The 14,125-nt window shown below is 45.4% G+C and overlaps 2 protein-coding genes across 3 annotated transcripts; one reads left to right on the top strand and one right to left on the bottom strand.

The window, feature by feature from the left end:
• Window positions 1-310: 310 nt before the first annotated feature.
• On the bottom strand, window positions 311-7,732 carry gcc1 (GRIP and coiled-coil domain containing 1). Its single transcript, XM_059325950.1, has 6 exons — window positions 7,414-7,732; window positions 5,925-6,385; window positions 5,104-5,757; window positions 2,768-3,199; window positions 2,187-2,585; window positions 311-1,950 (listed from the first exon to the last, which is right to left on the bottom strand). The coding sequence occupies exons 2-6, from the start codon at window positions 6,312-6,314 to the stop codon at window positions 1,501-1,503; spliced, it is 2,325 nt and encodes a 774-aa protein (XP_059181933.1). The 5' UTR covers window positions 6,315-6,385; window positions 7,414-7,732; the 3' UTR covers window positions 311-1,500.
• Window positions 7,733-8,801: 1,069 nt separating this feature from the next.
• Window positions 8,802-12,708, top strand: LOC131960734 (ADP-ribosylation factor 4). 2 transcript variants are annotated; one of them, XM_059326010.1, is made up of 7 exons: window positions 8,816-8,952; window positions 8,999-9,118; window positions 10,368-10,448; window positions 10,539-10,648; window positions 11,160-11,231; window positions 11,419-11,544; window positions 12,394-12,708. In XM_059326010.1, the coding sequence occupies exons 2-7, from the start codon at window positions 9,052-9,054 to the stop codon at window positions 12,478-12,480; spliced, it is 543 nt and encodes a 180-aa protein (XP_059181993.1). In that variant the 5' UTR covers window positions 8,816-8,952; window positions 8,999-9,051; the 3' UTR covers window positions 12,481-12,708. The 2 variants fall into 2 exon arrangements, with proteins under 2 accessions (XP_059181992.1, XP_059181993.1); XM_059326009.1 differs by having other exon boundaries at window positions 8,802-9,118.
• Window positions 12,709-14,125: the final 1,417 nt, after the last annotated feature.

Here is a 14,125-nt window from a genome sequence, read left to right on the forward strand (position 1 = left end):
TATATTACAAAAACCAGTTTAAACACTTGTTCAAACAATGCTAAAAACGGAAAACAACTCTCAAAGAACGTTTATAAAAAATGTTTTAAAAAAAACTACAAAACAAAGTTTTAAAAAAACAAACTTTTAAATACATTTTTTTTAAATGGTTTTCAAAAATGTACAAAATACAGTTAAAGAAAAAACTGTTAAAACATATTTAAAAAACTTTAAAAAGAGTTTAAAAACAAACAATGCTAAAAACTCTAAAAAAGAACTTCATAAAAAATGTTTTAAAAAAACAAACTTTTAAATAAATTGTTTAAAAATGGTTTTGAAAAATGTAATAATAATAATAATAATACATTTCATTTGTAATGCACTTTACATTACAGGAAATCTCAAAATGCTACAGGTTAAAAGCATAACATTCTATTTTTGAAAAATGTACAAACTATAGTAAAAATATTTTTTAAACATCTTAAAAAAAACTGTAGAAAAACAAAAACAAAACTATACATTGATTTAAAGCTCTGCTGCACCAGACTCCATTATTATTAACAGTCATCAGACGAATAAACGACAGAAGTTTTTGAAGAAGGAAAAATAGTTTAATTTCAACTTCAGAATCAAAAATATACATATGAGTTAAATATAGAAGTTAAACACAGAACTTCATTCATATTGTCTGATAAATGACAGTGTGGAATTGTAAAATTCATATAATATTAACTTTACCCTCAGAACCAGACTCCATCCAGGTTTTAATCATTTAAAGGTCTATTATCTGGTGTTGGTCCACCAGGTGGCGCTCTGCAGGTCTATTATCTGGTGTTGGTCCACCAGGTGGAGCTCTGCAGGTCTATTATCTGGTGTTGGTCCACCAGGTGGCCCTCTGCAGGTCTATTATCTGGTGTTGGTCCACCAGGTGGCCCTCTGCAGGTCTATTATCTGGTGTTGGTCCACCAGGTGGCCCTCTGCAGGTCTATTATCTGGTGTTGGTCCACCAGGTGGAGCTCTGCAGGTCTATTATCTGGTGTTGGTCCACCAGGTGGCCCTCTGCAGGTCTATTATCTGGTGTTGGTCCACCAGGTGGCGCTCTGCAGGTCTATTATCTGGTGTTGGTCCACCAGGTGGCGCTCTGCAGGTCTATTATCTGGTGTTGGTCCACCAGGTGGCGCTCTGCAGGTCTATTATCTGGTGTTGGTCCACCAGGTGGCCCTCTGCAGGTCTATTATCTGGTGTTGGTCCACCAGGTGGAGCTCTGCAGGTCTATTATCTGGTGTTGGTCCACCAGGTGGCGCTCTGCAGGTCTATTATCTGGTGTTGGTCCACCAGGTGGCCCTCTGCAGGTCTATTATCTGGTGTTGGTCCACCAGGTGGAGCTCTGCAGGTCTATTATCTGGTGTTGGTCCACCAGGTGGCGCTCTGCAGGTCTATTATCTGGTGTTGGTCCACCAGGTGGCGCTCTGCAGGTCTATTATCTGGTGTTGGTCCACCAGGTGGAGCTCTGCAGGTCTATTATCTGGTGTTGGTCCACCAGGTGGCGCTCTGCAGCCGCTGGACGTGCGTCTTCTCCTGCGGGCTGAAGTGCAGGATGGTCAGGATTGCGTTGAGCGTCTGCTGGCGCCCGCTGGCGTCCTGCAGCGTGAGGAACTTATAGATGACGTTCTTCAGGTACTCCATGTTGGCGCCCTCTCGGTTCTGGTCTCGGATCAGCTTGTCGAGTCGCCCTCGCAGCTCGGCCGTCTCCTCCTCGTGGCGCTCGGCGTTGGCGATGACCCTCGCCTGCAGCTGGTGCACGTCCTCCTCCAGCCGGTTCTTCTGGCGCCGCAGCCCGCCTGCCTCCACCTCCTTCCTGGCGAGCTGCTCAGCGTAAAGCAGCAGCGTGGGCTCATTGGGCGCCGCCCGCCGCAGCGCCTGGCTGATGATGTCACCCTCGGCGCTCTCGTGGTCGTCGTCTGTAAACACCTGTAAACACCATTAAAAACACCTGTAAACACCATTAAAAACACCTGTAAACACCATTAAAAACACCTGTAAACACCATTAAAAACACCATTAAAAAGACCATTAGAAACACCTGTAAACACCATTAAAAACACCTGTAAACACCATTAAAAACACCATTAAAAAGACCATTAGAAACACCTGTAAACACCATTAAAAACACCTGTAAACACCATTAAAAATACCAGTATACACACCTGTAAACAGGCCGCGTTGTCTCCGGGCGCCGCCGCCGCCCGCAGCCTCTCCAGCTCGCGGTCCTTCTCGTGCAGCAGCGCCATGGTCCTCTCTCGCTGCTTGTGGAGCTCCGCCTCCAGCCGCAGCAGGTCGTCGCGGTGCAGCGACTCCGCCCGCTCCGCTTCCTGCCGGTGGGCGAGCTGCAGCGCGGCGGCGTGCTGCTGCCCCTCCTCCAGCTGGTGGCGGTGGCGGGTCTCGGCCTCGTCGCTATGGATACGCAGGTTGATGTACTTCTCCTTGAGCTCGGCCAGCTGGTCCCGCACCTCCTCCAGCTCCTTCGCCTGGCAGCCATCTTTGGCGTTCTTGTTCTTCAGAACGACCTGCGCTCGCAGCTTGTAGCGCTCAAACTCGTCCCGCACCTTTAAGCAAAATTTTAAATATTAATTAATTCATATTTAAAAAAAATTAAAAACAGTTTTAAAAAAATGCTAAAAAACAACTCTAAAAAAGAACATTAATAAAAAACAAAAAACAATTTAGAAACAAGTTTAAAATAGTAAAAGAAAACAATAAATAACTGTAAAAAGTAAATTCAGTGCACCTGCCGCAGCTCCTGCTGGTAGAACGCCGCCGTCTTCTCGCCGCCGCCGCCGCCGGGCTCCGGCGAGGCGTCCAGGATGTTCTGAATGTTCTGCTCCGGGTTCCTCTGCGCCGCCAGCAGCAGCAGCTTCTTCACCTTCTCCATCTTCTCCTTCAGGGCGGAGACGTCCAGCTGCGACTCGTCGGCGCCGGCGAGGTCGGCGGCGGAGCTCCTCCGGCGGGACGCGGTGGCGGCGATGGCGAGCGTTTTGTTCTCGGTGTCCAGCTGCAGGATCCGGTCCCGGAGCCTCTGAGCCGCCTGCTGGTCGCGCTGCCTCGTCTTCTCGCAGGAACCCAGCAGCTCCGACAACTCGGAGACTCGCTGCTCCAGACCGGCGACCCGAACCTCCGCCGCCTGGGCGCGCTCGCCGGCCCGCTCCTCCGCCTCGCAGCCCTGAAAACAACCACATGGTCAGGAGAAGACCTGGACCTGCAAGACCTGCAAGACCTGGATCAGAGTCCCAAAACAATGTCTAGGAAACCAAAAACCTGAGCTGGTTTAGATCAATGTGGATCTAATCTAGTCTTACCTTCCTGGTCTCGATGTGGATCTGGTCTAGTCATACCTTCCTGGTCTCGATGTGGATCTGGTCTAGTCATACCTTCCTGGTCTAAATGTGGATCTGATTTCAATGTGGATCTGGTCTAGTCTTACCTTCCTGGTCTCGATGTGGATCTGGTCTAGTCATACCTTCCTGGTCTCAATGTGGATCTGATTTCAATGTGGATCTGGTCTAGTCTTACCTTCCTGGTCTCAATGTGGATCTGATTTCAATGTGGATCTGGTCTAGTCTTACCTTCCTGGTCTCGATGTGGATCTGGTCCAGTCTTACCTTCCTGGTCTCAATGTGGATCTGGTTTCAATGTGGATCTGGTCTAGTCATACCTTCCTGGTCTCAATGTGGATCTGGTTTCAATGTGGATCTGGTCTAGTCTTACCTTCCTGGTCTCGATGTGGACCTGGTCTAGTCTTGATGTGGACCTGGTCTAGTCTTACCTTCCTGGTCTCGATGTGGACCTGGTCTAGTCTTGATGTGGACCTGGTCTAGTCTTACCTTCCTGGTCTCGATGTGGACCTGGTCTAGTCTTGATGTGGACCTGGTCTAGTCTTACCTTCCTGGTCTCGATGTGGACCTGGTCTAGTCTTGATGTGGACCTGGTCTAGTCTTACCTTCCTGGTCTCGATGTGGACCTGGTCTAGTCTTGATGTGGACCTGGTCTAGTCTTACCTTCCTGGTCTCGATGTGGACCTGGTCTAGTCTTGATGTGGACCTGGTCTAGTCTTACCTTCCTGGTCTTGATGTGGACCTGGTCTAGTCTTGATGTGGACCTGGTCTAGTCTTACCTTCCTGGTCTCGATGTGGACCTGGTCTAGTCTTGATGTGGACCTGGTCTAGTCTTGATGTGGACCTGGTCTAGTCTTACCTTCCTGGTCTCGATGTGGACCTGGTCTAGTCTTGATGTGGACCTGGTCTAGTCTTGATGTGGACCTGGTCTAGTCTAACCTTCCTGGTCTCGATGTGGACCTGGTCTAGTCTTGATGTGGACCTGGTCTCGATGTGGACCTGGTCTAGTCTTGATGTGGACCTGGTCTAGTCTTACCTTCCTGGTCTCGATGTGGACCTGGTCTAGTCTTGATGTGGACCTGGTCTAGTCTTACCTTCCTGGTCTTGTTGTGGACCTGGTCTAGTCTTGATGTGGACCTGGTCTAGTCTTGTTGTGGACCTGGTCTAGTCTTACCTTCCTGGTCTCGTTGTGGACCTGGTCTAGTCTTGATGTGGACCTGGTCTAGTCTTACCTTCCTGGTCTCGATGTGGACCTGGTCTAGTCTTACTTTCCTGGTCTCGTTGTGGACCTGGTCTAGTCTTGATGTGGACCTGGTCTAGTCTTGTTGTGGACCTGGTCTAGTCTTACCTTCCTGGTCTCGTTGTGGACCTGGTCTAGTCTTGATGTGGACCTGGTCTAGTCTTACCTTCCTGGTCTCGATGTGGACCTGGTCTAGTCTTACTTTCCTGGTCTCGTTGTGGACCTGGTCTAGTCTTGATGTGGACCTGGTCTAGTCTTGTTGTGGACCTGGTCTAGTCTTACCTTCCTGGTCTCGTTGTGGACCTGGTCTAGTCTTGATGTGGACCTGGTCTAGTCTTACCTTCCTGGTCTCGATGTGGACCTGGTCTAGTCTTACTTTCCTGGTCTCGTTGTGGACCTGGTCTAGTCTTGATGTGGACCTGGTCTAGTCTTGTTGTGGACCTGGTCTAGTCTTACCTTCCTGGTCTCGATGTGGACCTGGTCTAGTCTTACCTTCCTGGTCTCGATGTGGATCTGCTGCTCCAGGTGGCTCTTCAGCTCCGTCAGTTGTCGCTGCAGTTCGTCCACTCTGGGATCAGGTCTCTTCTGGTCCTCCTCGGCGGCCTGCAGTCGTCTCCTCAGCTGGTCTCGTTCCTCCCTCGCCTGGTTCAGGTGCGCCTCAGACTCCGCCTCCCGGTCCACGGCCTGTGATGTCACCAGGAGTGCGGCGGCGGCGTCCTGGAGGCGGAGCTCGGCGTCCTGCCGCAGGTCTCTCTCCTGCTGCAGGATCCTCTGCAGCTCGCGGAGCTGCTGCACGTGGTCGCCCTGCTCCTGCTCGCGCTCGTGCTGCTGCGTGATGATGCGAGCGCGGCTCTCCGCCAGCTGCTGCTGCAGGGCTCGAAGCTCCGCCTCCTGCTGCGAGGTCGCGGCGCCCAGACGGTCCTGGAGCTCCTCCACTTCCTGTTTCAGCTGACGCTTGTCGGCCTGGAAGCTCGCCTCCATCCGAGACTTCTCCTGCGTCACCGTGGCGAGGGCGCCGGTGAGCGTGCTCAGTTGGTTTTTCAGCTGGGCGACTCGGCGGTCCGCCTCCGTGCTGAGAGGAGGCGTGGCCTGCTGCTCCGGCGCTGCCACGCCGCTGTCGGCCTCGCCGTCGGACCGCGTCAGAGTCTACGGGAAGAAAGTCATTGTGTTAGAGTCCAATCGTCCTCTTCGTACGACTTTCAAAGACTTCGTACAACTTTAAATACTTCGTACGGCTTCTACCCAAACAGAGGAATTCGTGTCATTACTATGTGGGTAATAAATGTTTATGATTTTGAGTTTTGAAAACGTACCATTGAGCCGGACTTTCCTGGTTCTCCCGGGTCCTCCTCGCTCTGGTCCCCTCTGGTGGTCTCAGTGGGCGTGTCCACGGACGCCGCCGTGTCCACGGACGCCGCCGTGTCCACACTGTCCTCGCTGTGCAGCGAGCAGCCGTCGTCCGGGAGGTCGGAGGCGGCGGTAGCGTGCTGGCCGTGCTGGTTCAGGTCCACCTCCTGGGTTACAGTCAGGACCTTCAGACTGGCCTCCAGGGCCTCCTTCTCCTTCAGGAGACTCTTGTAGGCCCGGACCACGTCCTTGAAGCGGCTCTGGTACTGGACCAGCTGCTTCTTCTGGGACTCGATGGTGTCCAGCAGCTCCTTCCTGCCGGGACCGCCCCCGAAACTCATCCCAAACTTCTCCATGACGATGGGGGTCTGCAGGTCCGGTCAGTCCGGATCCGTCAGCACCAGGACCGGTTCCGGCTGGTCTGAACCTGGTCAAAACATTTGAGATGATCAGTCATCGGATTATGGAAAAACAGGAACTATGAAATTATTATTTTCACACCAAACCTAAACTTCATTAACAAAACATTCACATTACTGACAATAACTCATTAAAAATGTATTTTAAATATATATAAATAATGAGAATATGTTTAGACCCTCTGGAGTCTCCAAAAGCTCCAAAGCATGACTTCGTCATGACATCCAGACGTAAAAACAAGCAAAAAAAGACACAAAAAGACTTACAAAGACACAAAATGAGTTAAAAAAGACAAAATGACTAAAAAAGACACAAAATGACCAAAAAACAAACAAACAGATGACACAAAATGATAAAAAAAGACACAAAATTACCAAAAAGACACAAAATGACCAAAATTATTACGCTAAACACAAAGAGCCAAATCAAACAGAGTCCCAGTAGAATAAAAACCAGAGTTGATGACATGATCACACAATCACAAGATCACATTTATGTTGGTTTTTCTTTGTTTTTCCTTTTTGGTTCAAAATGTTGATCCAGTAAGTCAGAATAAAAAAATAAATTATTTTCAGGTCATATAGGTGAAAAAAATATACCAACATGGCATTTAAACATTTATTAAGTGGTGAATACAGGCAGGATGAAATGGATTCAGACTCCAGAGGGTTAACAAAACATTCACATTACTGACAATAACTAAATAAAATTTAATTTTATATTTATATAAATAATGAGAATGTTTAAATCACAATATACAAAATCAATATTACAAATAAATCTAAATAAAATAATTTAAAAAAACATGTTTACATGACTAAATATTGACAATTAGAAATGTGTCTACATATTTAAAGGAAAATAATAGTATTAAAAATAAATAACAGAAACATTTTTAATAAACTAAAGAAAATAAAAACAATTAAAAGAAAAGCTGAACTCGTATTAATTAATACTTAACGCTGTAAAATAAACAAATACTCTGAACACGAAGTTTAATCTTCGAACATTAACACTTCTCCTCCCGGTTCTTACCGTGTACCGGTTTACCGGGACCGCCGGCCTGAACGGACTCAGAGATCCGGATTAATTTAGTTTATTTGATCTGAAAACACTGAAATAAACTGTCAGCCAGCAGCCGCCATGTTGATCTGAACCGGAAGAGGAGCCGGAGGAGGGGCGGGAACCTGATGCTGCGTTCAAAACAGTCAGGAAAAACAACAACTCAACTTGTTTGTTTTGTTTGTTCATGTCGGACTGGCGAATTGTCAATATTTAGGACATAAAAAATACTTTATTTTATATTTATGGATGGATGATGACCAAATGACCAAAAATAGATTTAAAATGACTAAAAAAGACACAAAATGACCAAAAATGACAAAAAAAAAAAGACACAAAATGACCAAAAATAGATGTAAAAATGACTAGAAAAAAAGACACAAAATGACCAAAAATAGATGTTAAATTATCAAAAAATGATCAAAAAAGACACAAAATGACCAAATATATCCATACGGGTGATTCTCATGAACATGGTGCAGCTCAGAGCAAAAATCGAAGAGCATTGGATAAATATTTTCTTTGACCCTTTATAACATATACAATCTAAAGTCACTGTTTAATATGAATTTATAATCTTTTTAAAAATGTTCTTACATTTTTAGAGACACTGTGAGCAAGGTTATAATAGTTTTGGATTTTTCATTAGTTTTCCTTTTAATTTCGTTGTGAATTTTTGTTTTCAGATTCAGTTAGTTTTATTGAGTTTTTAGAGTGAGTTTGCTAGTTTTAATGAATTTTTATTTTCCGTAAAATACTTAGTTTTAGTTTAGTTTTTATCAGTTGTAGTTTAGTTTTTATTAGTTGTAGTTTAGTTTTTATCAGTTGTAGTTTAGTTTTTATTAGTTTTAGTTTAGTTTTTATTAGTTGTAGTTTAGTTTTTATTAGTTGTAGTTTTTTTGTAATGGGGTATTTGTTGGGTCCAGATTCAATAAGGTCACAATAAATGTTTCCTTTATTTCCTTTGTCTGATCCATCTCAGCCCCAATAAGTTTATTAAGTCATAAAACCAGATAGATGAAATAGATTTCATATCAACCAAAAAGGTTTACGGATGAAACAAGTTGACAAAGACGAAAACGAAGGACATTTTCACTATAATTTAGTTAGTTTTGTAACCACACAATACAGTTTCAGTTAGTTATCTTTTTTTTTTAAACTCTCGTTTTTATTTTTATTTCAGTTAACGAAAATGTTTTTTCAAATCTAGTTTTAGTTATTTTGTTAGTTTTCGTTAACTACAGTAATTTTGATATAAACATATTTTAATACTCCATACATGTAATGTAATGCTGCGTCCTGAATCTCCCGTCTTTCCAGGGGTCCATGAATGCAGCACGCTTTTTTTTTAACGCAGTGACGTCATTTGTTCCGCGTTGGCCTGGACGTGGCACCGAGGAGGAGCTCCGGTCTGTCCCCGGTCTGTTTCCCGGTCTGTCCCCCGGTCTGTCCCCGGTTCTTCTCTGGTCCGAGCTCCGGTTCTTCTCTGGTCCGAGCTCCGGTTCTTCTCTGGTCCGAGCTCCGGTTCTTCTCTAGTCCGAGCTCCGGTTCTTCTCTAGTCCGAGCTCCGGTTCTTCTCTAGTCTGAGCTCCGGTTCTCCTCCTGGTGAAGATGGGCCTGACCATCTCGTCTCTGTTCTCCAAGTTCTTCGGGAAGAAGCAGATGAGGATCCTGATGGGTGAGCGGCTAGGCTAACTAGCTCCAAGGCTAGGCTAACTAGCTCCAAGGCTAGGCTAACTAGCTCCAAGGCTAGGCTAACTAGCTCCAAGGCTAGGCTAACTAGCACCAAGGCTAGGCTAACTAGTTTCAAGGATAGGCTAACTAGCTCCAAGGCTAGGCTAACTAGCTCCAAGGCTAGGCTAACTAGCTCCAAGGCTAGGCTAACTAGTCTGAACCCTCTGATATTAATGTCCAGTCAGACATATTGGACGCTGTGTTCACTTACTAAACTAAAACTGGAGCTGAAAATAGTACAGATAGATGCTAACAAAGCTAGCTCCAGGAGGCTAAGAGCTAAGAGGTGATGATGCTGTCAGCTGTTATTAATCTTTATGTGTTCAGGTTTAAAGTGAGAAACAACAGTTTCCTGCTGGTTAACAGCTGCTGTATGAAGCTGTTTGAGTTAAATATTTGGCTGTTTTAACGGGGTCATCCTGGTGCTCCCGGGACGCGGAACATAGGACTTTTTTTCTAAAAAAGGTCCTATGTTCCCCAAAAAGGTTTCTATGCTCCCCTGTAGCAATACACACCGGGGAGCATGGGACCCTTTTTTGGAAAAACAGGGAACATAGGACCCTTTTTTAGAAAAAAGCTCCTATGTTCCCTGTTTTTCCGAAAAAGGGTCCTATATTCCCCTGTAGCAATATATACCGGGGAACATAGGAGGTTTTTTCTAAAAAAAGGGTCCTATGTTCCCCTGTAGCAATACATACCGGGGAATATAGGACCCTTTTCCCAAAAAAGGTCCTATGTTCCCAGTTTTTCCCAAAAAGGGTCCCATGTTCCCAGTTTTTCCCAAAAAGGGTCCTATGTTCCCTGTAGCAATACATACCGGGTCTTATGTTCCCCTGTAGCAATACAATTATTGTTTATTAATGTTTTACAGTGTGGAGCTGACGTCTGTGTTTGTGTTCCCAGTTTTTCCAAAAAACCTCCTATGTTCCCTGGTATGTATTGCTACAGGGGAACATAGGACCCTTTTTGGGAAAAACTGGGAACATAGGACCTTTTTTGGGTATGTTCCTCTGTAGCAATACTACAGGGGAACATAGGACCCTTTTTTAAAGTAAAAAGGTCCTATGTTCCCCTGTAGGTCAAACTCAGTTTTCAGCTGTTTGAGATTTTGAAGTTTTAAGTTGTTTTTTCTCTAGTGGTTCAGTTTTCTACACTTTTCGTCTGATTCTCTGTCTGGTATCTTCTGGTTTCAGTCGGTTTGGACGCAGCTGGAAAAACAACGATCCTGTACAAACTGAAGCTGGGAGAGATCGTCACCACCATCCCAACCATCGGTAACAAACCTGTAACAAACCTGTAATAAATCTGTAAATTATTGTTTATTAATGTTTTACAGTGTTGAGCTGAAGCCTGTTTGTGTTCAGGGTTTAATGTGGAGACGGTCGAGTACAAGAACATCTGTTTCACAGTCTGGGACGTCGGTGGTCAGGACAAGATCCGTCCTCTGTGGAGACACTACTTCCAGAACACACAGGTACACACCCACAGCTACACACAGCTACACAACCAGAAATGTTTATTGTATTTAAATGAATTAAATCCATGTTGTTGTTGCTACCGTTGATGTTGTTGTTAGCGTCTCTCGGTTTAAATATCCATCCATCCAACTCCTCCACTTATCTCGGAAGACAAAAGAACCACATCATCTGCAAAAAGCAGAGATGTAATTCTAAGGTCACCAAACCAGATGTTGGCTCAGCATGCCCGGTTCAAACAGAATACCTTATTGCTGGTTATACTTGTTATAAAAATAAATAAATAATTTAAATGTTAATGTGTTTCTTGTTTGTTGTTAATAAAATAAAGATTAAATAAACGTTTCGGACATTAAAAACTGAATGTTTCAGAAAGTAAAATGAACAAAGTCACTTTATTGATTTTATTAATGAAACTTAAATATATATTGATGTAAATGTCTTACCTTCGTAAACGACACAGTACTGACAGGAAGTAGAACAGGGCAGTGACCTCTGACCTGTGTGCAGGGTCTGATCTTCGTGGTGGACAGTAACGACAGAGAGAGAGTAACAGAGTCGGCAGAGGAACTCTCTAAGATGGTGAGTAACACAAACAGGAAGTGAGTTCTGTTAGCATGTTAGCTTAAGAGATTACATGATTCATTATAGAAATACGCCATTTTGTTTCCTCTCTGTTCTATGTGAGCTCATTTAATTATCAGTGTGACATCATCAGTCACATGACTCTGTAGCTGTATCACGTCATCAGACATGTGACTCTCTGTAGATCCAGGAGGACGAGCTGAAGGAGGCGGTTCTTCTGGTGTTTGCTAACAAACAGGATCTTCCAAACGCCATGGGAGTCAGTGAACTCACCGACAAACTGGGCCTGCACAGCCTGCGCAGCAGAACTGTAAGGATCAATACATCAGTGATCAGTGATCAATACATCAGTGATTAATACATCAGTGATCAATACATCAGTAATCAGTGATCAATACATCAGTGATTAATACATCAGTGATTAATACATCAGTAATCAGTGATCAATACATCAGTGATCAATACATCAGTAATCAGTGATCAATACATCAGTGATTAATACATCAGTGATCAATACATCAGTGATCAATACATCAGTGATTAATACATCAGTAATCAGTGATCAATACATCAGTGATAAATACATCAGTGATTAATACATCAGTAATCAGTGATCAATACATCAGTGATTAATACATCAGTAATCAGTGATCAATACATCAGTGATACATCAGTGATCAATACATCAGTGATTAATACATCAGTAATCAATACATCAGTGATCAATACATCAGTAATCAGTGATCAATACATCAGTGATTAATACATCAGTGATCAAGATGTTGATGTTGTCTCTACCTGTCTCACCTGTATTCTACCTGTCTCACCTGTATTCTACCTGTATTCTACCTGTCTCACCTGTATTATACCTGTCTCACCTATATTCTACCTGTCTCACCTGTATTCTACCTGTCTCACCTGTATTCTACCTGTATTCTACCTGTCTCACCTGTATTCTACCTGTCTCACCTATATTCTACCTGTCTCACCTGTATTCTACCTGTCTCACCTGTATTCTACCTGTATTCTACCTGTCTCACCTGTATTATACCTGTCTCACCTATATTCTACCTGTCTCACCTGTATTCTACCTGTCTCACCTGTATTATACCTGTATTCTACCTGTCTCACCTGTATTCTTCCTGTCTCACCTGTCCAGTGGCATGCCCAGGCTACCTGTGCGACCCAGGGTACAGGTCTGTACGAGGGACTCGACTGGCTGTCCAATGAGCTGTCCAAACGCTAGACCACCTGACAGGAAGCTGTGATGTCATCGAGGTGTACAGACTGAAGAAGAAGATTTTTAAATTATACCTGTAGCAGGAAGTGATGTCATGGACTCTGAGCTCTTCTGTTGTTTTCTTTTTTTCTTTTAATACGCATGTTGTAACTCAATCATGTGACAGGAAGTCAGGGGGCGGGGATACCTACAGGTGACTGAAGGGGGCGGGGATACCTACAGGTGACTGAAGGGGGCGGGGATACCTACAGGTGACTGTTACCTGTGGGGGGGCGGGGTTTGCTACAGGTGACTGAAGGGGCGGGGTTAACTACAGGTGACTGAGGGGGGCGGGGATACCTACAGGTGACTGAAGGGGGCGGGGTTAACTACAGGTGACTGTTACCTGTGGGGGGGCAGGGTTTGCTACAGGTGACTGAAGGGGCGGGGTTAACTACAGGTGAGTGTTACCTGTGAGGGAGCCTGGCTACCTACAGGTGACTGTTACCTGTGAAGGGGTGGGGTTAACTACAGGTTACTGTTACCTGTGGGGGGGTCGGGCTACCTACAGGTGACTGTTACCTGTTGGGGGGGTCGGGCTACCTACAGGTAACTGTTACCTGTGGGAGGGCGGGGTTTACTACAGGTAACTGTTACCTGTCAGGGGGCGGAGCTACCTACAGGTGACTGTTACCTGTCAGGGGGCGGGGTTACCTACAGGTGACTATTACCTGTCAGGGGGTGGAGCTACCTACAGGTGACTGTTACCTGTCAGGGGCGGGGTTACCTACAGGTGACTATTACCTGTCAGGGGGTGGAGCTACCTACAGGTGACTGTTATCTGTCAGGGGGCGGGGTTACCTACAGGTGACTGTTACCTGTGAGGGGGAGGGGTTTACTACAGGTGACTGTTACCTGTGAGGGGGCGGGGTTTACTACAGGTGACTGTTACTTGTCAGGGGGCGGAGCTACCTACAGGTTACTGTTACCTGTGAGGGGGCTGGGTTACCTACAGGTGACTGTTACCTGTGAGGGGGCGGAGGTACCTACAGGTGACTGTTACCTGTGGGGGGGGCGGGGTTTACTACAGGTGACTGTTACCTGTGAGGGGGCTGGGTTACCTACAGGTGACTGTTACCTGTGGGGGGGCGGGGTTTACTACAGGTGACTGTTACCTGTGGGGGGGCGGGATTTACTACAGGTGACTGTTACCTGTGAGGGGGCGGAGCTACCTACAGGTTACTGTTACCTGTGAGGGGGCGGAGCTACCTACAGGTGACTGTTACCTGTGAGGGGGCGGGGTTAACTACAGGTGACTGAGGGGGCGGGGTTACCTACAGGTGACTGTTACCTGTGAGTGGGCGGAGCCTGTAGCCATTGTCATTCCGTAGAAATGTGAAGAAGAAACAGGAAACGATGATGCAATAAAGGGTTTTTTTCTTCTCAGCTTTTGTGTTTTCATAAAAAAAATCAAATAACAGTCAAATATTTAATTACTATTAACTGTGATGCATTTAAATACTAAATAATAGAAGATATTCTTTATCGATCCCAAACCATTCACGTAACGTCAGAAACTCTAAATCAACTTTTTGTCAGAATATTTTTTTGTCAAACTTCTTGTTTAACCCTCTGGACTCAAAGACACAAAATGACCAAAAAAACAAACACA

Source organism: Centropristis striata, chromosome 22 (genome assembly GCF_030273125.1).
Source record: "Centropristis striata isolate RG_2023a ecotype Rhode Island chromosome 22, C.striata_1.0, whole genome shotgun sequence".
In the NCBI taxonomy this organism is placed as follows: Eukaryota; Metazoa; Chordata; class Actinopteri; order Perciformes; family Serranidae; genus Centropristis; species Centropristis striata.

Bases quoted from the DNA above. Each gene is read 5' to 3' on its own strand.
- gcc1 (XM_059325950.1), bottom strand. From the start codon at position 6,314: ATGGAGAAGTTTGGGATGAGTTTCGGGGGCGGTCCCGGCAGGAAGGAG. The intron at 2,586-2,767 runs GTGCACTGAATT...TTTTGCTTAAAG, and splicing joins ACCAGCAGGAGCTGCGGCAG to GTGCGGGACGAGTTTGAGCG. The intron at 1,951-2,186 runs GTGTGTATACTG...TGGTGTTTACAG, and splicing joins ACAACGCGGCCTGTTTACAG to GTGTTTACAGACGACGACCA.
- LOC131960734 (XM_059326009.1), top strand. From the start codon at position 9,052: ATGGGCCTGACCATCTCGTCTCTGTTCTCCAAGTTCTTCGGGAAGAAG. The intron at 11,232-11,418 runs GTGAGTAACACA...GACTCTCTGTAG, and splicing joins CAGAGGAACTCTCTAAGATG to ATCCAGGAGGACGAGCTGAA. The intron at 11,545-12,393 runs GTAAGGATCAAT...TCACCTGTCCAG, and splicing joins ACAGCCTGCGCAGCAGAACT to TGGCATGCCCAGGCTACCTG.